The sequence below is a fragment of the Mastigoproctus giganteus genome, chromosome 6, assembly GCF_048544385.1.
Source record: "Mastigoproctus giganteus isolate SK-2022 chromosome 6, ASM4854438v1, whole genome shotgun sequence".
Classification (NCBI taxonomy): Eukaryota; Metazoa; Arthropoda; class Arachnida; order Uropygi; family Thelyphonidae; genus Mastigoproctus; species Mastigoproctus giganteus.
This window is the reverse complement of record NC_143580.1, coordinates 80,719,915-80,746,943: the sequence shown is the minus strand read 5'-3', so window position 1 is coordinate 80,746,943 and position 27,029 is coordinate 80,719,915. Positions and strand designations below refer to the sequence as shown.

At 37.0% G+C, this 27,029-nt stretch overlaps 1 protein-coding gene across 1 annotated transcript in view; it reads right to left on the bottom strand.

Annotated features, from left to right (window-relative positions):
• tapas (tudor domain-containing protein 7 tapas) overlaps positions 1–27,029 on the bottom strand; it is a 279,776-nt gene that overhangs the window by 115,418 nt on the left and 137,329 nt on the right. Inside the window, exon 10 of the mRNA XM_090376230.1 lies at positions 16,256–16,371. Within this exon, the coding sequence (XP_090232356.1) occupies positions 16,256–16,371 (116 nt within the window). The remainder of the gene's footprint in view (positions 1–16,255; positions 16,372–27,029) is intronic.

The window sequence follows — 27,029 nt, the reverse complement described above, 5'->3', positions numbered from 1 at the left end:
GAGGTGAGAATGGTAAGCGGGGTAGCAAAGGGGTCAGGACAAATCAAATACAGCAAGTATTTAAAACCATTTAAGGGGGAATCAGGTGAAAGAGTGGAAAAATTTATTAATAAATTAAAGCTAATTAAGGATAAGGAAGAGTTAAGCGATATGGATGTCATAACTATAGGGGAATTTAAACTAGAAGGACAGGCATTAGAAAAATACAGGCAGGCTACAATGGCAGAAGAAATAGTAACGCTCCACAGATTCACTGAGACATTAAGAAAAATATTTGGGAAAAAGAATGACTTGTTAACAAGCGTAGGAAAATTGGGGGGATACACGCAAACCACTCGCGAAACAGTAAGCGAATTCCACCAGCGCCTCCTAAATTTAAAACTAAACACAGAAACATCGGAATCGGAGAAACAGGCATTCGAAAAAATACTAACTGGGCAGTTCATCACAGGGCTCAGGCACAGTTTTAAAAAAGAAGTACTAAGGAAAAACCCAGAAACATTAACAGAAGCGTACTCACACTCATTAGAGGAAGAAAGACTCGAGAACTTTAGCAGAAATACGGGGGCAAGGGAATTAAACGCAATGACCGACAGAAAGCAGCCTGAAACAGGAAAGGAATCGAGGGAGTGGGGAAGCGAAATCGAAGGGTTAGCTAAACATTTAAATAGCATCGAAAGAAAGATGGAGTGGATGATGGAAAGGCTCTCCTTAAGCAATGATGCTAGAGAAAATCAGCAACAAACGGAAGTGAAACAAAGATTGGGTACAGTTTCACGAACAAACGAGGGAGGAGACAAGGACGGCGGTCGTAAATGGTGTTATAAGTGCCAGAACTCAGACCATTGGACCCGCAACTGTAAAGTGAAACAGGGTGCTAAAGAAAGCTGGGAAAGGGAAGAGTATTGGGAACGAGACAGGTACCCACACGAAAAAAACCTCAGAAACAAGGACAAGCACAGGGAAGAAAGGCATTGCGCAAAACAAGGGGGGTATCGGAATGAACGAGAGCGCATTAACAATGCCGTAGTCAGGAGACATGGATCTTTTAGACATGCCCGCTGCGGGAGGCCATCATTACACTTAAACACCGCCAAAGGAAAGGCCATATCTTTAGGTGCGGTAAGTGCAAAGGGCAGTAGAAACGACCTATTATATGTGAGAGGCAGCTTAGGAGGGGTTCCAGGTAAGTTTCTGGTGGACACAGGAGCCTCGAGGTCTATTTTAATGTGGGACTACCTCATTAGATACTGCAAAAGGCCGAATAAGGGAGATATAAGATGTTGCCGCGATTTCCTTGTGGAGGGGGTAGGTGCTGAAGAAATTCACACCGATTATATTGTCAGAGACAAGGTAAGAATACAGGGGTGTGATAACTTGGTGGCCCATTCATATTTTGTGGCAAACAGAATAAACAGTCGTCGACACGACGCAATACTAGGCACGGACCTCCTAAGGAAGTTAAGAGCCAAGATAGATGTGAGAAATGGCCGCATTACCTTCGGCAGTAATACCCAGGCGAGTCCAAAGGTAGACAGGAGGCGAAAGGCAGGCGGCAGAGCCCAGTATGAGCCAGAGAAAGGGGAAACTCCAAAGGAAGCTAGTGGGAAAGAATTAGAAGGGTGTAAGGCAAGCACAGATAATAAAGTTCTGGTTACACAAAACAAATGGGAATTAAATAAGAACACCAAAACAAATAGGAATAATGAGGGAAAGTGCCAAGAAAAGGGGAGGGTGTTACACGTAGGAATTTTGGAAACGAGAGAAAGGGTCGGTTTACATTCGGGAGAGAAAACACATGAAGGGGGAGAGAATGGCTGTGATGAGAAGGATCGTAAATTAAATGGAGCAACAGAAATTAAAGGAATCGAAGGATTAGGAAATTACAGAACTGAAGCTTCCAGTGAGGAGAAGGCACACAAACTAAAGGAAATAAACAGGATGCAGCAAATGTATCTAGGAGCAGTATTCGACGAAAATATGGGATGGGAGTAGTTAATGAAGCTTAATATAAGTTAAGTAATGTCTGGTATATAAGTGTAATTAGAAAATATAGAAAGGCAATTAGAGGAGATTGGCTGTCAATTAAGTGGATCTGGGATAAAGGCATATCCGTCTGAGGAAAGAAAGAAAGAAAAAAATTTACATATGGAATATAAATTTTTTAGGGGAAGAGGAATGCTATGTAAGGACCCGTCCTTACATTAATTAATAAAATTTGTTAAATATTATGTGAATTTAACTGTAATACGAATAGTGGTTTTCTGATAAAAACAACATGGGTTAAGAAGCTCTGGAGTTCAAAAATACCTTCCAGTCACTCCCTGTTTAGTTGTAGTTTGTTTGTATGGAAATTCTTTGACGAGTCAGTAAAAGTAAATAACCGTGACAAATCCCCATTAAGACAGAGGCAGATGCACCATAGTAAGGGCCAAGAGCACTTAAGTTGGCTCTCTTAGAAATTTCACGGTGGAACGCTAGTAGAGGTGGGCGACGTCACCAGGTGTGCGCGCGTGAGGTCACGGGAAGAGCTGTGACGTTTCTCAGTTAACCTGAACTTCCGCCTCTCGTTCTAGATGGTTCTCGTATATTCTAGGCCACGGAAGTTGGGAAGAAGACCCGCCCACGGAAGATGAGAGGAGACAAATGAGAGCACAGGAAAAGGGATGCGCAGATCTCCTATTGGCCAGGAAGAAAGTGGAGCGAATTTTGAGAGGGAGATTAGGAAGAAGTTTTCGTGACATTCAGGGAGAAGCTTTCGTGGCATTCGGAAGAAGTTTCGGGGGATTCGGAAGAAGTTTTTCGTGAGAATCGGAAGAAGTTCACAGAGCGGTCTGGAGGATGATTTGAAGGAGTTGGAGAACGATACTAAGCAGAGCAGTAGTCTAATTTGGGTGATAGCTGCAGACCTGAGGTAGATGGAAGCAGTGATAGAAATTCTGCATATCCCGACAGCCAGTAGGAATGTTCACCTGTAAACATGGAAGCCGTAGTGAGGAAGAAGGAAGAATCACACCCTGAGAATTATATAGGCGAAGCCAGTCGAATGAGTGGTCGAACCATTGACCTACTCGAAAACCCCTCTATCCACGGAAGAAGAAATGCTGACCGGTAAAGAGTATGCGACACTGATTGATCCCAGCCGTGCAGTATCCGGTAGGGAGACACCATAAATCACCGAGATCCCCAAATGAGCGCCCCCGCATTCCAGTACCTGAATGACCGATATGAAAGGAAGCCGAGCAGAGAGGGAAGTTCCAGGCCTAACACGTAAGTGCTAGAGAGTTTACCAACATAGGTGTACTTAATTTATTAAGGAGAGGACTTTAAGATAACTAGACATATATGGTTAAGGAGGGAGGTTTAAGTAATGAATATATGAATAAAAGTGTTAGGTATTTAAGACGGACGTAGCCTATAATCTGAAGTGAAGCTCCTCATATTAATGCTTGCTGGAAGGAGAGGGTATAATAGATAACTAAGAATTGTTTAAAGTTGGGAAAGGTTTTTATAATATGTATGAAATTGAAGGTTGAAATTTCAATTTATTATGAGTTGATTTGTGGAGAGTATTTCTGATTTGAGTAGGGGCTAATTAATAAGTTATATATAAAGGTATAGAGGATTAACTGTTCTGAAGGATAACGTTAAATTGAATTGATTAATATTTCCTGTTGACCTGAATGCAGAAAGGGTGTCCAATTGAATAAATTCAAAATTTTTTTACAAATTGGGACACGAACTCTGAAGGTTTTTGTGAGCCAGTTCATTGGCGGGTAGTTGTTGGTTTATTATACAGACTGTTCAGGAGAAGAGTGGGAAGAATCTATGTAAAGTGTATGACACGACCTATTGAAGTCCCTGTAAAGAACATGAAGAGACACCATGACATAATGAATAATAATGTGTATTAGAATAGGATATCAGATGATGAAACAATTGAGTTTGAACAAGATATTTACACATATAAAGGTTAATGAATTAACAAGTTACCAGCCAAATATAGTTTGACCAAATACTATTGCTAATTTCTGTATGATATGTTAATAAACATTGTTTTATTTTACATTCATGTGTTGGAGTCTGTCATTCCGAAACTCAGCCAATCCTGTGGAGAAATACTTAAAATAATTAAGGTCCCCTACGAGTCAGGTAATCTTCTGAGAACAAACAAGTCAGATGCAAAGTGGGGAATATAAATAACAAATAATAACAAAATAAAAGGTAATATAAAAATATATATAAGATAGTTACCCCGCCCCCCCACAGTGTATTTCAATTTCTTTTAGAAATAAGAGACAGAAGTGCATATTTGGTGATCAGGGACCAAAAAATGTGATCTACTGATTTATGAATATTCAATCTAATGAATAATGGTATCTAAAATTCAATTTCTGACACCCCAAGATTCAATTTACAAATTCAAAGCTCAATCTTTACTAACTTTTGGCAAACTTGAGGTTTAGCAGAAGTCATTAATATTAAGCTTTGAGTTGGTAAACACTTTAAATACTTTTAACAATTATGTATTTATCTTAACACTGGGCATGAATAAACAGTGCCATTTTATTTAGTGAAATTATTATTGACACAATGGTAATTTCATTATTTTCTTGTTAACCTAGCATCACATCCGATGTAAACTTTTGAAAGAAAAGAGGGCAAGAAAGCTAGTTGGCCAGTAATAATACTTAATTCATTTTTTATATGCATATCTTTGTCACATCCATCTGTGAGTAACAACTCAACTCCCAGTATACAGATTTTCATGAAATTTTATATTAGAGCCTTTAAAAATATTTGTCATGCCATTTCAAATTTCATTAAAATCAAGCACTAATTCTTTTTAGTTATTGAGCCAACGGACATATTATTATTATTAGCCATATGGTGCAAGGAAGCCTGAGGCTTATGCTGCACCAGCAAAAAAAAAAAGAAAAAAAAAAAAATTCAAAAATTACCATGACAGAGAGAGAGAGAGAGAGAGAAAGGAAAGAGAAAAATGATGATATCCAGCTCAGGACCCTGGGTTTGCCAAGCCCATACTCACCAGATGTGAGCCCCTGGGGTTAAATGTGTAATAAGATCAGATGCGGTGCTTGAAGATCTTCCAAAAATATTTTAGGAGTCATTTATTTAGGAATTTAGCAATGGTTGGTGACTTTAACAATGGCTTCAAGACATCCTATAATTTCTTTTTGATCTTTCATTCATGAACGCAAGGCCTCTATATTTGTATAAATCAAACAGTGTTAATGCACAAAATTAGGTATCCTTTCATGTCTATTAAGATAAGCAATAAGGCCTTTGTTTTTTTACCTATCATGGAAGGTGCACTATTAGTAACAATTGATACAAGTTTACTCAGATCAATTTTGTGCACTGTGAGGAATTTCATAAGTGTGTCATATACATCTTTTCCAGTTGTATGACCAGTAAGCAGCAAAATAGCCAAAAAATCTTCTTCACAGATGCCATCATGTTGAATCAAATGAACAAAGCACATTAGTTGTAATATGCCCATAACATCAGTCGACTCATCAAGTGCCAGTGAAAAAAATACACAACTTTCAATTCTACCTAATAATTCATTGAATATTATATATGCCATTTTATGAACTCTATTTGAAACTGTATCATTACTCAATGGAATATTTTTGGCAGAGCTAATCAAGATAGTTTTCAGTTTTTCTGGTAAGATGCTAAGCAAGTACTACACGATTTTTTATCATTTCACCATTAGTGTAAGGCAATGAATTCTTTGCAATTATATTCGATAAAATAAATCAAACTTCATTAGCTAACACTTTACTACCATTAGCTTGACCTAAATTTAAAATATTTTTCTGTCTTTCAAGTTTCTTTTTTTCTTCTTGAAGTACAGCTTTTCTAATATCACTAAATTTGGGAAAAGCTTCGTGAAAATTCCTATGACATGTTTGGTAATGTCTTTCACAATCTGAAATTCGATAGCCAGTCAAGCGTGTGTGACATAATAAGCAAATTACACCAGTTCCACTACTATTATCTATTACCAAATAACCATATTCCCAAGAGAACTGAAATGCATACTTTTTAATTTTTTGTTTCTTTGCATTTTGAAACATGTAGGTATAAATCAGATGACTATGAAGGTAGTGTTAATGGATCATTTTTACCACATCATGTTCATTTTGGTTTCTTTTTAAAAACTTATCTATTTTGAAAAGCTTTAGTAACTTTAGTTAAATCTGTTAAAAGAAAATACATTTAAGCATTTTCACACAAAATCAAAAGATTTTACTATAACACTTTCATCACTTTTAAAGGCAGCACAATACATATACGGTATCTATTGCAACAGCACAACTGAGAAAAACCTGGCAGAAACCTGTTCTAATCTGTTAAAACCAGAAACTGAGAATTGCATGGGGCAGTATCCTCGTTCTGTAGCGACACTATCGTAATAATAATTGTAAAAATTTTTCTTACTAAATAAATATCAAATTAAGAATAATTAACAAGAAAAAATTTTAAGAATAGTGTCAAAGTGTCCATTGACCATTTGACCATTTTTGAGATAAAAACATCACAAAATATTATTTTCCTCCAATCACTAACAAAAGAAAGCATAAATTAAATTTTAGGGGCTATAAAAAATGATTTGATTGCCCATGTTTTTGATTGCCTTTGTTCAGTTTGTTTTGAGCTATTACAAAAAACTGAATGGTCAAAGTTAAAATTATATGAGACTAACTTTGACCCCTATGATTTTTACTTTGACTGATCAAGAGAAAAACGACTGCTTGATAGAAAAATAGAAATATTAGTCTAAAAAAATTTGTAGTCAAAGTTAAAATTTGTGTGTGTATAGCTAACTGGGTGGCCAAAGTAATACATATGTTAGGCAAAGTTATACTTATTGGCACGAAAACTATCTCTAAATTTTTAAGAATACTTTTGTAAAACTTTATAAATTTGCAAAAATTTTCCATGTATTCACTAAATAAATGTTTACATAACTTACCAAAATCAACAAATGCAATTTAAAAGGGCTCTAAATTTTGTTAACAAGAAATTTACAAACTATTTCGGCGCCAAAGTACCAGCTTTTTGTTTTACGAATTTAACAAATTAAACGTCACTTTTATAACAAGTTACTGGCACCAGAGGCATGTAAAACAAGTATTCTAACTAAAATTGAGATTTTGTACTAAAAATTGCTCATAATGTGACTACTTTGAAAAAAAAATCTATCATCATTTAATGGTCAATGTTTGACTGGTGGTCGAAGTCAAACATTTTGACGGTATAAATAAAATTTAACATTTCCAAGAGAAACATTGATAACAGTGCTTTTTAACTATCAAGTTCACATCATACGTCATGAATGCAGTGGAAACAAAACAACTTATAAAGCCGCTTTCGTTTTTCTCTCCAAGAAGGTTGGAGAGTATCTCTTACAGAAAATTATGAGCCTAATATGTAGGCTTAATTAATAAGCACATTTACAGAGGTCCTTGTAGGACAAAGGTAAATCTATCTGGCAGTTGTTTGCATGTTTTCTGTTGAAGTCAAGTTCTGTGGTTCACTGTAGACTACCAAATTCTATGACATTATTATATGATCCTATGCTATTTCGTAGAATCTGAGGCGTCGTGTGAAAAAAAGAATTTTATAGCGAAGACTGGCATGGATTTTTGTAGAATATTTCAGAAAATTGAGAAATAGAAAGCATCTTTTTTAAATACAGAGATTTATATATAAATTTTTTTAGCTTAAGTGAAGGTGCTTGAAAGCACCCATTTTAGGTTCGGTGACACAAAATACACATTTACGACTGTCTGCCTCTCTAACCAATCTTGGGGTGTGAATCATCCTACACTCCATCTCTTATAATAAGTTGTGTTTCTCCCTCTCTGTACCTACAGTACTGGCATCTGGTTCTGGTACATTAAAAAGGTACATTGGGTCTATCTTAAGAAACAATTATCATCTATTTTAATCAAAAACCAAACATTTGTACAGTTTAAACTACTGTGCTTCAGGTCACGAATGGCAGTCTTCTTCCAGATAACCTTCTGCGGATTTTGTTTCCATCTTTGTTAATCAAGAAAAATTCCTTTTTTTTTTTTTTAATCAAAAAATTGAAAAGAAAAGCTGCTGGGACCACATTGTCCAATTTTTGCAGGAGTGGTGGTCCAGTACTTTAGCATTAGCATTAGTAGAGGCATATGATGCAAGAAAGCAAGCTTATGCAGCATCAGCCAAAAAAACAAAAAAAAACAAAAACCCTTCCACTTCACCTCTCCATTCATTTGAAATACCTGTCCAGCTGAGCCTTAAATTTATTTAGGCTATCAACTTCTACAACAAGGGATGGAAGTCTGTTCCACCAACCAACTACCAGCTGGCTAAAGGCAAATTTCCGCCCATCTATCCTACATCCGTCTTTCCTCAATTTGGATTTATGCGCTCTCAGGTGATTATTCTGAGCAAGAGGCAGTATCCCATCAGCATTGAGCATGCTCAAGCCATTCAAGGCTTTGTACACCTCTATCAGATCACCTCGCTGGTGCCTAGTCTCCAGAAACTGTAATTTACAAAACTTAAGCCTTTCTTTGTAAGATCAACCCTTCATTCCATTCACTAACCTTGTTGCCCTTCTCTGTACTCGTTCCAGCAGCTCTACATCCTTCTTGAAATGAGGCCTCCAGACCTGAATACAGTACTCAAGGTGCAGCCTGACCATTGCCTTATACAAGGGAATAATCACCTCCTTATCCCTGCTAGAAAAATTCCTGTATATCATTGATAAGACACCATGAGCTACTCTTGCAGCCCATCTGCACTGCTCAGAGAACTTCATATCCGCCTGCACAATTACCCCCAGGTCCTTTTCATTCTCTACCACTGTCAGTGTAGTAACACAGAGTTGATACGTTGCTCTGGGGTTCCTGTTTCCCATATGCAGTACTTTACATTTGTCAATGTTAAACTTCATTTGCCACCTCTTAGCCCATCTGCTCAACCTTTCCAGATCCTGTTGCAGCAGCATAGCGTCAGTAGTGTCCTTAACAACCCTGCCAACCTTTGTGTGGTCTACAAACTTGTATTTTAAGCTTGATATACCATCATCAATATTATTTATAAATACAGAAAACAACAATGGACCCAACACTGAACCCTGAGGGATTCCACTAATAACATTAGTCCATGATGAGCAGTGTCCATTGATTACCACTCTCTGTCTTCTGCCACTCAACCATCCCTTTATCCATAGCAACAATTTGCCACCAATGCCACACTGCTCCAATTTGTGCATCAGTCTTCCATGTGCAACAGTATCAAAAGCCTTTCTAAGATACAAATATATAATATCAAAGTTATTCCCTGCATCCAATTCATTTGTGACTACATCATAGTATCCAATCAAATTGGTCAGGGAAGACCTTCCCTTGACAAAACCATGTTGTGTCTGAGGTATAACTGAATTCTTGTCAAGATGATCCTGCAGTGTTTCTTTAACCAGGGCCTCCTTTAATTTCTTCCTTTGCCGCATCCTTTAATACAACTGGAGAGATCCCATCCACTCCAGGGGCCTTTCTTGTATTTATCTTCAACAATTTCTCCTCCACTTTACTCTCAATTATTACAAGATCATCTAGCTCACTGCCAGTGTTTACTTCATCTATGGCATTCCCTTTCCTGAATAACTCCTCATGTATGAATGTAGATGCAAAATATTGATTTAGTTTGTTAGCTACCTGAGCAGGATCATGAACAGTTGAACCATCGATATCAAGTGGACCAATCTGATTCCTTCTAGAGTTTACATAAGTAAACTCCTTGCTGTTTTTCTTTGCATCCCTTGACAAAGATTTCTCGTAATCTGCCTTCGCTTGCCTAACCTCCTTTGTAACTTGGTTACAGATCAACTTATATCTATCATAGGCTTCTGTGTCACGTGTTAATTTATAGGTATCCCATGCATTTTTCTTCTCTGCCATATGTCTCATTAGTTCATCTGACATCCACTTAGGCCTGAACCTTGAGTCGCCTTTACAAAAGCAATAACCCTTCCCTTTACCCCTGATGGTAGTTACCTCTTTGAGTAAATCCCACTTCAGCACACTGTGATCACTGCCACCTAGTGGTTCCTGTATCTGCAGATTCTTAATGCATGAAGAATCACTACTGATAATCAAATCAAGAGTATTGCTCCCTCTAGTTGCCTCCCAAACATGCTGATTTAGAAAACAATCATCCAATAAATCCACAAAAGCCTTGCTAGTGTGTGAGTGACCAACCCACAAATTCCAGTCAATATCTGCAAAATTAAAATCCCCCATTATAAGACTCTCTGATTTACTGGCCCACTCTTATTTCCCTGTACAGTTTCTTATTATACTCATCAGAGTCATTAGGCCTATAGCACACTCCTACTCTCAATTTTGATCTCCCAATGCTTATGTCACACCAAACTGACTCGACACTGCACTGTCCAGCGATGTCGACTGGCTTCACTTCCTTGAATTTTATGTGTTTCTTAATTAATAGCATAACCCCTCCTCCATTCCTATCCTGTCTATCCTTTCTGTAGACTTACTCCCCAAATTCCACTTCTGCATTACTTATATCTGTGTGACACCACGTCACTGATATCCCAACAATATCTGCTTTTGATGCTTTGAGCAATACCTCAAATTCATCAAATTTATTTATCAAACTCCTAGCATTGGTGTACACGCAAGTATACATGCACCTGTTCTTTTTCTTAGCTACTCTAACACAACCCATGTGTTTACTTGTACCGCAATGACTCCCAGCAGTCTCTGAAATATCCTGCATCTTATTTTCCAGGCTGCTGCTCATTCCAATAGAAGCAGTGCAAGAATCACTTTCACCTCTGCCAGTGGCTACTGTTAATCTATCAGTCCTTGTATCCTCGCAATCTATCAGTTTTCCGACCCACCTAACACTGCCTCGATAGCATCAGTAAACATTCTTGCACCCTTTCTATTTAAGTTTATCCCATCCCTGTAGAAGCAATCTCTCCTGTTAACAAGTACAGACCAGGCTGAAAAAAATCTACCCCTTGAGCCTTGCACAATCTTTCCAGGGCCGAATTGATCGACAGGGCTCTCATCATATACTCCCTCCTATCGTGTCTAGGCAGAATTGCAGACACTTTCAAATTCAACCCTAATTCACGGCTTTTTTTCAACAGTGACCTGTACTTGTTAAGTAATTCCGCCGGTCTCCTACTCTTAATATCATTAGTGCCAACGTGTACAACTATATCACCTTTTGTGCCCTTAAAAGATGATATCCTCTCTACAACGTCATCAACCTTTGCCCCTGGCAGACATATCCTGGTCCTGTTCTACCTATCCTTTTTACAAACCATGTTCCCCGTTTCCCTGACAATAGGGTCACCAACAACTACTAGTTCCTGTGAGACCAGCGCATTCTGCCTTGGGGGTTGCCGCTGTGTTGCGTGATGACCAAGTGCAGGCTCTGGCATTGGTGTGGGCAGCTGAGAGCTTGATGGGCCCCCTCACTTTTAATCCTTCAAGGGCATCCACCCTGTCCTTACAGCTCTCATATAGGCCCATAACAACGCTGAGTCGTCGGCCGATTTCCTTACACCGTGCACACACAATGACATCCCCTATGGCAGTATCATGTCCCGTACCTGATTGCTCCACAAACATCAAGCAAGTAGTGCATTTTAAAAGGCTGTGATTCAGAGGGCAACTGCCCCCCCCCCCCTCAGTTCTCCCCTGAGCCACAGCACTCCCATTAGCTTGAGCCTTTTGCTTTGCTGCTCTGGTCTGAGTCATGATTTCGATTTAATTTCAATAAAATTTCAATTTCAGTACAAAATTAAAACCCTAAACTTGTATCCCAACACAGTTATAATGCTATATTTATGTTTCAGTATCGAGTGTTATCTACGAAATCCCTTTATATAACTTCCGTATCAAGTTAAGTATTATTTACTTATTTTTGCTTTTTATTTGTTACGTAATCTAAGTCGTTATATGTATATAGCTAAAAGTATAATTTAATTGACAATGAAGTTCAACAAGATTAATAGATTTACTGATTAATTGACAATATTATGTACTATACTATACTAAGCTTATGCTATCTAGTTCGAGATATTTTGTATCGCATAACAATGGCGGCAATTTACGAACGGTAAATCTACGGACACTTAAGTATCGATTAACTTCCAAATCTCGCTGTCTCAATTCAGAATAAACTAAGGATCCTGACTAGCCACTTATAGAAAATAATTTGATATAACAATTGGTTAATAAATCGGCTAAATATGTTTAAAAAAAAAAAAAAAAAAACACCTCTCCTTCAACAGAGGCTGTTCAAGAGAAGAATGATGCATATTGTAATGATCTTCATGAGCCTCTTATCTCTTGCACTCCATTTTCTCCTGGGAACAAATTCTTCTTTTCTGACATCAAAGGAAATATTTAAAAATATTTAAACAGATTGTGCTTTCTCAAGACTCCAGTGATTCCTCTTCTGGCTTCCATTTCCCCCATAGATCCTAGCTGAAAAAGTTACCTGCACTACAAATCTACATGTCTGCTGCTGAGTTACAACTCCATCTGCTGAATTCTACTGAACTGTTTCTGGATCTTCTCTCCACCATCACTGCAGGCCTCAGCAGTGGCCTGCTGAGGCCTGCAGTGATGGCGTGATGGTTCCAATAAATGTGCCAAGGCTGTTCAAGAGAAGAATGATGCATATCGTAATTGGCTTGTTTCCAATTCTTCAGTTTCATTTTCTGCCTACACCAAAGCTCGCAACAATAGTAAAGCAGTCATTAATCAGTCCAAACTAGATTTTGAACAGTCTAAGCATAGAAATCTTGCTTCTTGCCCTAATGGTAGCTGAGCATTCTGGTGTCTTGCCAAAGCTATTGGCTGCAACTTTTGCCCATCTCTGCTCCCACCTCTGTCCAAACCAGATGGTTTTGTTGTCACTTCGGCCAAGGATAAAGCTGACCTGCTAGCATCCCATTTTTCTTCCAACTCATGTATTAATGATCTTGGTAAAACACCTCCCACCATTCCCAGCACGCTCCATTCAATGCCTCCTGTAGTCTTCCATCAAAAGGATGTGAGAAAGATTTTGACGAATCTTGATGCTAAGAAAGCTCCAGGTCCTGATGGTACTTCTCCACTTGTTCTCAAAACCTGTGCTCCTGAACTTACTCCTGTTCTTTGCCACATTTTTTCACTTTCTTATTCCAAAGGTGTTTTTCCTTCTGCTTGGAAATTTGCGTATAACCAGCCAGTTGGCCAAAAGGGTGACAGATCCCTCCCATTCAATTATCGTCCCATTGCAAAACACAAGCAGTTGTTCTTGACATCTCAAAGGCTTTTGATCGTATTTGGCATAAAGGTCTTCTAAACAAGTTTCCATCTTATCGTTTGCCAACTGTTTTTTGTAATTGGTTATCCAGTTTTCTCTCTGATCACTCACTGAGGGTGATGGTAGATGGCTCTCTGTCTTCTAACTTCTCCACTAATGCCGATGTCCCCCAAGGTTCAGTTCTTTCCCCCACTCTTTTCCTCTTGTGTATTAATGACCTTCTTCCATTGACTGGAAATCCTATCTATAGTTTTGCTGATGATAGCACATTGCATTCCACTTTCCATTTTGAGAAACCTTGCACTGCTCAATCAGCTTCAACTTCTCGAATATCTGCTATCAATTCTTTAAATGACGAGCTCCAGGTAATTCTCCAGTGGGGTGAAAAGATTGAAATCAACTAAGTTTACTTAGTTGATTTCAATCCTTCTAAAACTCAGCCATGTCTTAGATCTCGCAAAAAGGATTCTTCTGCCCCTTTGCTCATCTTTGGTGACACTCCGATTTCTAGGCAAAATGATATATCTCTTTTAGGGATTATTCTAACTTCTAATCTCTCTTAGAACAAGCACATTACAAATATTGCTTCATCTGCATCTAAGAAACTTGGTTTTCTCTTTCGCTCTCAGCATTACTTTTCTTTGAAACAGCTGTTCACTCAGTACAAATCGCAAATCTGCCCCATCATGGAATACTGTTCCCACATCTGGGGCAGTGCTCCCAAAACCTCTCTCAGGCTTCTAGTTTCCATTCAGAAGAGTGCAGTTAGGTTAATTAATGACTCCTCTCTAACAGAGTCTCTCCACTCTCTGTCTCATAGATGTACTGTTTCTGCTGCATTCCTTTTCTACAGATACTTCCATGGGCACTGTTCTTCTGAATTGGCTTCTTATTATTCCCGCTCTCTCTTTTAAAACAGTCCAAACACATGCCGCCACCAGCCAACATCCATTTACTGTCGAACTTCAAATTCACAGAACCAACTTTTCATCTTCCTTGTTTACTCATTCAACTGCTGTTTTCTGGAACAACCTTCCTTCATATGTTTTTCCTGTAAATTTCATTCTATAGAAGTTCAAATCTAATGTCAACAAATATCTTCTTTAATCTTCTCAATCTCCAACCCAAGCATGGTACCAAGTACTATAGGTTCTAATACCTCTCATGTTTGTGTGTTTTCATAAAAAAAAAAAAAAAAATCTAACAGCTTACAGTAGTCTCTCCAGTTAATAGAGCACTAGAAATATCTCAATCGATTATAGTCCGCTCTCTTGAAAGTGAGGCTCTTGCCTTTCCCATATAAGTTTCTTTAGATGCAACACATTTTATGGGACTGTGGTCACTGCCTGCTATTAGGCCCCCCAATTTTAATTTTTTAATATAGTTAGGCATCCTTTGTTAGAACAAAATTGAGGGCATTAATGCACCTTGCACTCTCTTGGACAAAGTAGCAGCCATCCAGTTTGTTCAAAAAGCTGTTACCATATAATATTTCTGGCTCACATATTCTAGTCTATAAGTAGGTTGAAATCACCCATAAAGAGACAGTTGTACTTACTAGCCCATTCAATGTTCCTAAAGATATTTTTGTCATACTCTTCATCATTTGGCTTCTTAATAGATCAACTATCATCTTCCCTTTACTGCAAGTCACTTCACACCACATTTAACTCAATATCTACATCACATCTGACTCAGGGAATATAATTGTCATCTTTGGGCAGTTTTTTTTTTAATGACAAGCACCATTCCCTTTCTCCTCTGTCCCTCCCCATCTCTCCTGAACAATATTCACCAAAATGAAATTCTTCTTGAATCTGCGAGTAGCACTGTCTGTGTGTCAGTAAGACTAATTAAATTGGCATTAGCTGACTTGATCAAAAGCTCATATTTATTTATTTACAATAACCAAGATTTCACATACTGGTGACATATTCTTGAGTTTCATTATTTTTGTGTCTTAAATTTTAAACTGTCCTTAAATTATCCACCTTGGCCATTTCGTAGATGTGAGCAACTGACAATTAGTTGTAGTATAATTAAACCATCTCTATGTAAAACCCGTAGCCAATGGCTATGATGGGCCAGATCTGCTTCTTTTTATTTTCAAAAATACAACAAATAAAGATTTCTCATGATGTGCAGGTCTCCAGTTTATGCAATCTAGGTTGTCACAGTACCTTTTTTGAGTGTATCCATATTTCTGAAAACAATAACAGCTTAATAGGTTTGGAATATAAGGACATCTACTACAAGTCCTTGTAACCAGTTTTCACAGAGATAGGTAGGATTGTTAAACATGAGAGTGATGCTGTGACAAACTATAATGTCATCCTTTTTCATCAGAAAAGATTTCTTTTTGGATCATCTGCTGGTCACTTAATTCTTGCATGATTTCCTCTGCTGAGAATATTCATGAAGACCCATTGTGAGATGACCTTCAGAGCTAAATGGAAAAACATGTGGGGCAATTTAGTGTTCGTTTCACCAAAGGTAAGAGTTACAAGAATGCAAGGGCATTATTATAATCAAAAGTTTCAACTAAATGGTTATTAGATTGTAGCCTTCTTCGTGATCTCTGGAGAACTAGTAGCATTCTACAGAATGTGATGAGAAACGAGAGGTTTATTTAGCGATTTTTTGGATAGGAAATAATCCAAACAATGGATAGGCAAATATTGATCTGCTTAACTGTTTCTATACATTATGTATTTTGGACTTGGAAAGAAAGTAAATGGTCAAGGTTGATATAACAAAGTAAGCTAAGGATTTGGCTGCAAGTAAGGTGTAGTTTGTCATTTCTTTTACATAAATGTTTATATCAAACAAAAGAAGACAAAATTTTATATATAATTAAAAGAAGAAAGAATACCTGAATAATTTTTTATCTAGAGCTAGAGTTTGGTTAACAGACACTAATTCATGAGCTTCAGTCCTCTTAAATAGTTCTACTTGCATTGATAGATTGTCTGTAGCATTTGCTATCACCTAAAGGAGATTAAAAATATTGTTAACTTCAACTAAAAATTAAATCATAATTACAACTAAAGATCACAACAACACTCAATAAACTTGCCGTCCTTAAATGTAATACCTTTCCTTCTTAAATGTTAAGAGTTAAGTATATAATGATATGCTTATTGGAAAAGTAAAGTACACTGCATACACTAATTTCTAATTGTAATACAGACTACTTCCAAATAAATCTAAGTGTCCAGATATACTGCCAACATTAAATCCTGAATTTGTAACAGCAATTAGACAAATTAAGAATATAATAATTTTTATATATAAATATAATGACTATAGTTTAAAATCATATAAAATGTAAAAACAACAGGCTAAAAATTAAAATCAAATAAAATACACAAGTTAAATGCATTAAAATAACTATAAAAAAGTATTTAGGTACTTTTTTATGGATATTGCATGTACTCAGTGTGTGGTACATGTGGAGACCTTACTGTAGCTGAGCATAACACCGCGCGTGGGTGCGTGTGTGTGTGCGTGCACGCGCATGCTAAGGTGAAGAAATTAAGCAGAAATTTAGAGTTTTGTTAGATGAATTTAATTGCTTGAAGAAAAGGGCTGTTTGCCACAAACAAATTAAAGCAGAGAACTCTTCAAGTACTCAGTTGCCTACCTCAATGTTCCTAAAATCATTTGTGCATCTGGTTGCAGGGTGAGACTGGCAACAACAGGATAAGCTCATTCCAGAGCAAGTAGTTATTCTTGGAGTCTACTGTGAGGGAAATGTGGAGTATTCTATACAATAAATATAGGCAGAATAGAACAACAGAACCAGGGTACAGGAATCCCTTCCCAAATACAGGATTTAAAAAAAAAAAAAAACATGATTGGTAAGAATAAGATCCTACAGAAAATTGGAGAGGGAAATAGATTAATCATGCCAATAAAATATATGAAAAACACAGTGCAAATTTCATTTAATTTAAAACGACATAAATGCAGTTTCAGCTTTGAAAGTTAAGATTTAAAGTACTGCATAATGTTGAAATTTTCAAAGCATGAAATAAACTATGTATAAGAGATCACCAACTGATAGAGTATCAATTCTTTTTTAGAGACCATGAGTAATCCAAACCTCAGTGAATATTTTGCATGCATTTTTACTAATGTGGGCAATGAAGGAAATTAATAACTACTGAAGATGCATCACTGAAAGGTTTTACACACACCGAATGATTTTTATTTTTTTTCCATAAACTAAAGAAAAAAAATTCTGCAAACATAATCTTCAAAAAAAATTACATTTCCTTGTGGAAAATACTCAACTAGATAAAATAATTTCAACATAAGCAAAGAACTTATGAAACTGTGAACCAAGTATATGGCTTTATAGCACTGAGAAATCATGAGGAGACCAGGACAATGATCACCAAGGGATGCCAACACCATCCCAAGGTGGCCTCAAACTGAAGAATTATAATTCAGCAAGCATAATCTGCAAAAATTTTTACTTTTCTTCTATCTTCTTCTTGTGGAAAATCTAAACTAAAATAATTTTTTTTTATGAAACCCCCCAAACGAGAGGTATTAGAACCTATTGTACTTAGTATCATGCTTGGGTTGGAGGTTGAGAAGATGAAAGAAGATAGTAGTTTTATTTAGTAGTTTGTTGACATCAGACTTGAACTTCTATAGACTGAAATTTAGAGGAAAAAAGTGCGAAGGAAGGTTGTTCCAGAAAACAGCAGTTGAATGAATAAATGAGGAAGATGAAAATTTGGTTCTGTGAGTTTGAAGTTGGACAGTAAATGAATGTTGGCTGGTGGCGGCACATGTTCGGACTGTTTTGAAAGAGAGAGCGGGAATTATAGAAGCCAATTCAGAAGAACAGTGCCCATGGAAGTATCTGTAGAAAAGGCATGCAGCAGATACAGTACATCTATGAGACAGAGAGTGGAGAGACTGTTAGAGAGGAGTCATTAATTAACCTAACTGCACTCTTCTGAATGGAAACTAGAAGCCTGAGAGAGGTTTTTGGAGCACTGCCCCAGATGTGGGAACAATATTCCATGGTAGGGCAGATTTGCGATTTGTACAGAGTGAACAGCTGTTTCGAAGAAAAGTAACGCTGAGAGTGAAAGAGAAAACCAAGTTTCTTAGATGCAGATGAAGCAATATTTGTTATGTGCTTGTTCCAAGAGAGATTAGAAGTTAGAATAATCCCCAAAAGAGATATATCATTTTGCCTAGAAATCGGAGTGTCACCAAAGATGAGCACAGGAGCAGAAGAATCCTTTTTGCGAGATATAAGACAAGGCTGAGTTTTAGAAGGATCTGGGTATATTCTTCAGCTCTCTATAGCAAAGTTTTCAGTATCCCCATGCATGGGACTACTAGTTGGTTGGTTGGTTTTGTTTTTATTGGCGCATTAGCTACTAAGGCTATAATACGCCAAGACCAGAACTACTAGTATAATACTAACTGGTACCACTATTAATAATAATATAATATCAATCCAATAGTAATACAATACTAACGCTAGGTAGTAGATGACTCTCATCAACTGGTGCAATACTACCACTTTGTATATGGCAGCATGAAGTGGTGATACCCATGTTTTGTCTCCAGAGCAAATGGATGACTATTATCACTTACAGTTTGCCAAACCAATGTACTTTTTCTAACACAATCCCAGTTATTGGTTGATTCAACCAGTGCTCATCTCGGTTGTCCGAATTATTTGCTGTATTATTCCTTTCATTTCAAAGGTGGTACTTGTGCAAATGTCCATTCTAATATTCCATGCCAAAACTTAGTAATCTGGAATCTCCTCTTTTCAATCTTCTCTGGCTCAAAAACTTTCTATTACAATGTCTGTCAATTTCATCAGTTGCTTCTATTGTTCTCCCAAATCTACTAAATACTTGGAAATCTTTCACTTCCTCTCTTTGAAACTTGCCTTTCTCCAGCCCAAGTTTCCTAACAGTGAGGTAATTTTCCTTGTTGATTTTAATGTTCCCAACTCCAGCTGGCTTCTGTTTTATAGTTACACGGAACCAGCTGGTCGAGATGCTGAGGCTTTTTGCAATTAAAAATGACATTATGCATATGGATTTTAGTAAGACTTTTTATACGGTTCCTCATGTAAGACTGCTGTATAAACTGGAAAAAGATGCAGTTATTGGTATGATCCAATGTTGGATTGCAGGCTGGCTAAAAGATGGGATACTGAGGGTTGTTTACAAATCAGAATGCCAGATTGTTTTCAAATCAATCACACAGGTTGTTTACAAATCAGAATGCCAGACCGTCCTAACCACGCAGCCAAAATGCTTGATTGTTTTCTCATAAACAACCCTTTAAGTACACAGTCAAGGTGAATGGTCCTCTGTAGCATTTCAGATCACAACTTAGTGATGGTCTCTTCTCCAATGGAGTCATTTTCAACCTTGTGTTGTTTGGCATTACAAGAATGCAAAATGGGATGATATGCAAGATTTCTATTCTTCTTTACCTTGGTCAGAATGCTGTTTCCAATCTTCTGCTATTAACGTTTTCTCAGATCATGTTAGTGAACTTTTTTCTTGTAGGGATGAAATCCTTATTTCCACACGTCACCTTAAAATGTCATCCTTTATCTAAACCTTAGTTTTCCAATAATTATGCTAAGGCTGTTCAAGAGAAGAATGTTGCATATCACAATTAGCTTGCATCCAAATCTCCAGGTTCATTTTCTGCCTATGCCAAAGCACGCAACTGTAAAGCAATTATCAATCAGTCCAAGCTAGATTCTGAACAGGCTAAGAGTAGAAAACTTGCTTCTTGTCCAAATGGTAATCAACCATTCTGGTCTCCTGCCAAAGCTATTGGCTGCAACTTTTGCCCATCTCTGTTTCCACCTCTGTCAAACCCTTATGGTTCTATTACCACTTCACCCAAAGATAAAGCTGACCTGCTAGTATCAAATTTTTCTTCCAACTCGTGTATTGAAGATCTTGGTAAACACTTACTGCCCTTCCCAGTATGCTCCATTCAGCGCCTCCTGTTGTCTTCCATCAAAAGGGCATCAGAAAGATTTTGAACAATCTTGATGCTAAGATGATGGAATTTCTCGATGCTGAGTCGTGAAGCTAACAATCTTGACGCTAAGATGATGGCATTTCTCGATGCTAAGTCCTGATGGCATTTCTACACTTGTTCTCAAAACCTGTGCTCCTGAATTTGGTATGTTCTGTGTGGTCGTCTTTTTCACTTTCTTATTCCAAAGGTGTTTTCCGTTCAGCTTGGAAATTTGTGCGTATCCAGCCAATTCCTAAAAAAAAAGGTTGACAAATCCCTCCCATCCAATTATCATCCCATTACATTTACTTCTACTCTCTCTCTCTCTCTCTCTCTCTCTAAAGTAATGGAGAAATCAATTAACTGTCAACTCTTTAACTAGAAACATTCCATCTGATCAAAGACCGCTAGCATGGATTCAGTCAGTGCAGTGTTGATCCACTGGTGATATTCTTGCTTATGTTACCCATATATGGACAAATTTAATGTTGGTTGGTTGGTTATTTGGTTTTTAGGAGCATTAGCAACTAAGGCCATAATTGCTCCGGGATATGCGGTGGTCATTCCCTGACCTTCCCGCATCCTCCGTATTTGGTGGTGACGGGCTTGAACCCCGGTCTAATCAAGAAGCGTGTGCTACGCACTGCTGCTCCTTCCCACCTGGCTACAGAGGTGCCTAAATTTAATGTAAAAGTTTAGTGAAACTCAAGCAGTTGCTCTGAACATTTCAAAGGCTTTCAATTGTGTTTGGCATAAAGGTGTTCTAAACAAGCTTCCAAAAACTCTGGATTTTCCCTTTGGCTCTCAGCATTACTTTTCTTCCAAACAGCTGTTCACTCTGTACAAATTGCAAATCCACCCTACCAAGGAATATTGTTCCCACAACTGGGGTGATTGGTGCCCCGAAAACCTCTCTCAGGCTACTAGATTCCATTCAAGAGAGGGGACTTAATAATTAACGACTCATCTCTAACAGAGTCTCTCTCTCTCTCTCTCTCTCTCTCTCTCTCTCTCTCTCTCTCTCCACTCCGTCTCATAGACATTGTTTGTGCTGTTGCAATGCCTTTTCTATAGATACTTCCATGGGCACTATTCTTCTAAATTGTGCTTCTATAATTCCTGCTCTCTCTCTCTCTCTCTCTCTCTCTCTCTCTCTCTCTCTCTCTCTCTCTCTCTCTCTCGCTCTTTCAAAGCAGTCCAAACATGTGCCACAACGTCAACATCCTTTTACTGTCCAACTACAAACTCACAGAACTAACTTTTCTTCTTCCTCATTTATTCATTCCACTTCTGTTTTCTGGAACAACCTTCCTTCTTAAGTATTTTCTGAAAATTACAATCTACAGAAGTTCAAGTCTATTGGCAACAATAATCTTCTTTCTTTTTCTCAACCTTCAATCCACACTCAGTAATAAGTACTATGGGTTCTGATGCCTCATGTTTAGAGTTTCACAAAAAAAAAAAAAAAAAGGCTAAATTTTTATTTTAATAATCTTCTTAATTCACAAGTTGATCCTGTTGTTTGTAAACAAAGGGACAGCCATGATGGATTTCCTCCCATTTCAAAACTTTGAACATTTCAATATCATGATCCAAAGGACCAAAAATTAACTTTTCGGTCTCATTGAAAGACAGATTATTGTAGTTTTACATAACTAGTTTCAATATCATACTTTCTTAGTTAATTTTTTATTAATATGACAATTTTCCTACCATGCATTCCTGTGGGCTGCTCCGAGTCATTTTTGGCAGTCTAGAAAATCATTACTAGTAAATGAAAATTATGATTTGTATCCCAACTGGTAGATAATTAAATACAGTTTTATTGCTATAAATTTGAACGTACAGCAATACCTCGCTTAGCACGGCATCAAACAGTACGGGTTTCACTATAATATGGTTTTTGATTAAATTTAAGTCTGCGAAAAGGCCTTTGGTATCAGGTTCCATAATAGTCATAAAATTTATTGCTTTATGACTATAATGTTCCATCGCCCCAAAAGCTCCTGTTTGTTTATATTTTTGTATCTTAACTTTTTATTAGTTTTCAGAGGAAGCAATAAACTTTGACTAAATTTAAGTCGAAAATTTACACTAATAGCCTAGATACATATAACTATGTAGTAATTATATGCTGCATTGTCATAGCCTAAGTACGCGTACATATATGCTGCAGTGTCAACTCTATTGTCTCACATGCACATGTGCCAATAGCTCTCCTCAGGGACAATGTGTAACAGTGTTCAGTGTTACATCCTGACGAGACAAGGTGGTTTTTCAAACTTTATTTTACAACTTTAAATATGAACCGTTGAGTCAAAAAAGGAAAAGTAATGAAAGTGGTGAAGCTACTAAATGTAAATGGCTTACATTAGGAAAAAAACTTGATATTATCAAGTGCCATGAAGGTGGTGCATCATATGCTAAAATCGTGCAGGAAAATGGAATGAATGAAGCATCAGTGTGAACGATTATTTGAAAGCAGGATCAGGTTAAAGAGCAGGGAATTTCTACATCTTACATGACAAAAGCGATAACTAAGCAAAGAAGTTCGCTATCGATTAATATGAAACATCTTTTATTAATATGGAGAGAAGATTGTAATGAAAAGAGAATTCCTTTGAGTCAAAATATCATTCAAGCGAAAGCCATGAGCCTTTATAACACACACAAGGAAAAAGAAGAAAATGAAGAGGAGGAGACTAAAGAAATATTTACAGCCAGTTGTGTTTGGTTTTTCCGATTTAAAAACTGGGTTGGGCTTCACAATGTTCGTATCTCAGGTGAAAGTGCAAACAAGGTCGCTGGTGCAAGATTTCCCAGTGAATTAAAAGGCATCATTGAAGACGGTGGCTACAAGGATGAACAAATTTTCAACGTCGACAAAACTGGACTGTTCTGAAAAAATATACCCTCACGAACTTTTTTAGCTGAAATGAAAAGGCCCAACCTGGATATAAAGCATCAAAAGATCATTTAATACTTTTATTGGGTGGAAACTCATCTGGGAATTTTATATTGAAGCCTCTCCTCGTGTTCAGAGCAGAAAACCCAAGAGCTCTAAAGGGTTGCGTAAAAAGCACATTGTCCGTAATTTGGCAATCCAATAAGAAAGCATGGATTACAAGAGAATTGTTTACAGAATAGTTCACAAATTATTTTTGTCCAATGGTTGAATGTTGCTGCAAAGATGAAGGGATGGAGTTCAAAATTTTGATGCTTTTAGACAATGCACCAGGCCATCCACCTGAAATTTCTGATCTCAGTGAAAATATAAAAATATGCTTTCTTCGCCTAACACAATGTCTCTCTTACAACCCATGGATTAAGGTGTAATTACCACATTCAAGGCATATTATCTGCAGTGAACTTTTTTCCAAGAGACTGAAGCTTCAACAGGAGTGGGATCATCATCTTTACAAACATTTTGTAAAAATTATAACATCAGGAATGCGATTGAAAATATACCTGCAACTTGGCTAGAAATCACTACCAACAACATGTGTTCTGTTTGGCAACATGTTTTGCTCCATTTGGCTGGTTTTCACTGGTTTTGAACCACAAGAAAGGGACTTGGGGGTGGTTGTGCAGGCAGATATGAAGTTCTCTGAGCAGTGCAGACGGGCTGCAAGAGTAGCTCATGGAGTATTGTCAATGATATACAGGAATTTTTCCAGCAGGGATAAGGAGGTGATTATTCCCTTGTATAAGGCAATGGTCAAGCCACACCTAGAGTACTGTATACAGGTCTGGAGGCCTCATTTCAAGAAGGATGTAGAGCTGCTGGAACGAGTACAGAGAAGGGCAACAAGATTAGTGAATGGAACAAAGGGGTGCTCTTACGAAGAAAGGCTTAAGTTTTGCAAATTACAGTGTCTGGAGACTAGGCACCAGCGAGGTGATCTGATAGAGGTGTATAAAGCCTTGAATGGTTTGAGCATGCTCAATACTGATGGGATTCTTCCTCTAGCTCAGAATAATCACCTGAGAGGGCATAAATTCAAATTGAGGAAAGACAGATGTAGGATAGACGTGCGGAAATTTGCCTTTAGCCAGCGGGTGGTTGGTGGAACAGACTTCCATCCCTAGTAGTGGAGGTTGATAGCCTAAATAAGTTTAAGGCTCAGCTGGACAGGTATTTTGAACGAACAGAGGGGTGAAGTGGAAGTGGGTTTTTTTTTTTTTTTTTTTTTTTTGGCTGATGCTGCATAAGCTTGCTTTCTTGCATCAAATGCCTCTACTAATGCTAAATGCTAATGCTAAGTTCAGACAATTGCCAAAGGCATTGTGAAGATCAGAAAAGACTTGGGGTTCGAAACTTTCGACACTGCCAATGTGATGATTGCATCGACTCACATGCAAATGACTTAGATGATGAAATTCTCATTGAAATTGATGAGCAAACTGCATATGATAAAGAGGAAAACAAGTGGATAACACTGAAGTTGCAACAAAAGAACTTTCAACAGAATGATTGGAGTAATCTTTGCGGGGGGGGGGGGTTTGACATGGCCTGCGAGGCAATTATGAATGGAGATCTGAAGGTTGAACATAGCATCAAGATACAGCAAATTTTACAAGATGGGATTCGATGCTACAAAGACTTGTATGATGAGAAAAAGAAGAGACAACTTCACCAGACTTCATTATTGAAATACCTAAATAAACAATAAAGCTTTTTTCATCATGTTACCGTTTCATTAATAAAATTTTTCCAATATTTTTTATTTCAAATCCTTTTAATTGGTATCAAGTGCAAATTGTTTATAGATTTATTATAATTTGTTTAGAGACCATTTCTCTGGTATACATTCAATTAAAACCCATTATAATTATACCTCAATCAGCAAGGTTTCACATAACATGGAACGGTTTCGGTACCAATTATCAGTGCTATGCAGGATATTGCTGTATTCTCTTTAGCCATTCTGAAAATACTCAGATTGGTAATTATGTTCTGCATTACATACATTAATGCAGGATATTAGCAGAAACTTTTTTGTGAGCTCTGCTCTTTGAAAGGACAATCTATCAGCTGTATTTTGATCTGCATCTTGAAAAAACCAACACACACAAAATTTTGCTTTGTTTGGTTGATTATTTACTCAGATATTACCACTTTGATTTCCTCCCCTCCCCTCTCCCCATTATAAGTCAATGAGGCTTTTTTAATGGTCATCTCCCCAACATAACTTTTATTCAAATTAGGATTTTAACAACTGATATACCAATTGCTTCATCTCTGCTCTCCACCCTTGTACTGATACGATTCATACTACAAAATTTTCAGTATTGAAATACCTTAGAAATTACATGCCACAATTTTTATTCCTATATATGTTCATTCTTGGATGCATTTGGGCCCCTAAATTCTCCAGGGACCTTCTTGTGTGTGTTGATACTGATATCCATAGAATCAAACAGGAGTGGTTTTACCCTTGTGAACATTTTCAAATTTGTAATGTGAAAGGAAAAAATTTCTACAAACTAATATAATTCAATATAGTGGTGTAACTAGAAAAAGTGGGGCCCCCTGAAAATATTTGTTTTGGTAAAAATAAAAAATTAACAATACAATGGTAAACATGTATTTAAAATCTTTATCAATACAATATAAAAACAAAAATAATATTAAATTCTGTAAATATAAAAATGAAAAATAAATTCTGAAAATTAAATGAGTAATATATTGACTTACATAAATGATGTCTAGATTTGGCATTGGCAAAATTATTAATTAATTTAGAAACGTTCATTGTTTCAGCTTCTTGCGCTTCTACACTAAGTAGTGCTAGTGCTGATAGATGTTGTCCCATGGTATTGCTCAAATAATTCTTAATTTTAATTTCGAGAAAGTGTTCTGTGGTTGATACAGTTAACCGGAATTGTCAAAAATAATATCAATAAGGAGCACACTTCTGAAAAGTAGCACTCGTATCGAAGTATTTTTCTACGGCTAGTCCTGCGAATCTGCGAATAGTTTTAATTTTTGCAATTTCACTTTTTAGTGACTTTAAGCAAAGTAGTAATTGAATTGAAAAATTTTGAAAAGTAAATTGAAAATTTTTTTTGCACCTTCTCTGCGTTTTTTATAACGGAATTTTCCTTCATTTGGATTAATTAAATTGGAGAAAAATGCAAACAAGTCAGAAAACGTATTTAGTCTTTGAAACCTTTTGTGAAGCTGGGTAGTCACTAGGTCAATTACACAATAAAAAAAATCTTAACTTTAAAGAGCAGTTCTGCATTTTCAAATCTGTAGTCCTCTGCCAGTTCATCAAAATGTTTCTTAACAAATCGCCTCTATTCATTTCAAAATTGACAAGTTATACCCCATTTCTGCACAACAGATGATGCATCCTTGATGATATTTTCAAATTCATTTCTTAATTTTTCACTTGATTTTATGATGTTTCTATGCCCAATGCAGCTTGACCAATATCCATATTCATTCTTTGCAAAATTGTTGATGTTGAATTAATACGCAACAAGATTTTTTCTATCAGTATGGTGGTTAACACGAAATCAAAATTTTCAATATTATTTTTAATCCAGATGGCTTCCGACTTTACATTGCTTTTTGAAGATTGTATGATAATTTTATCTAATGCCAGGAA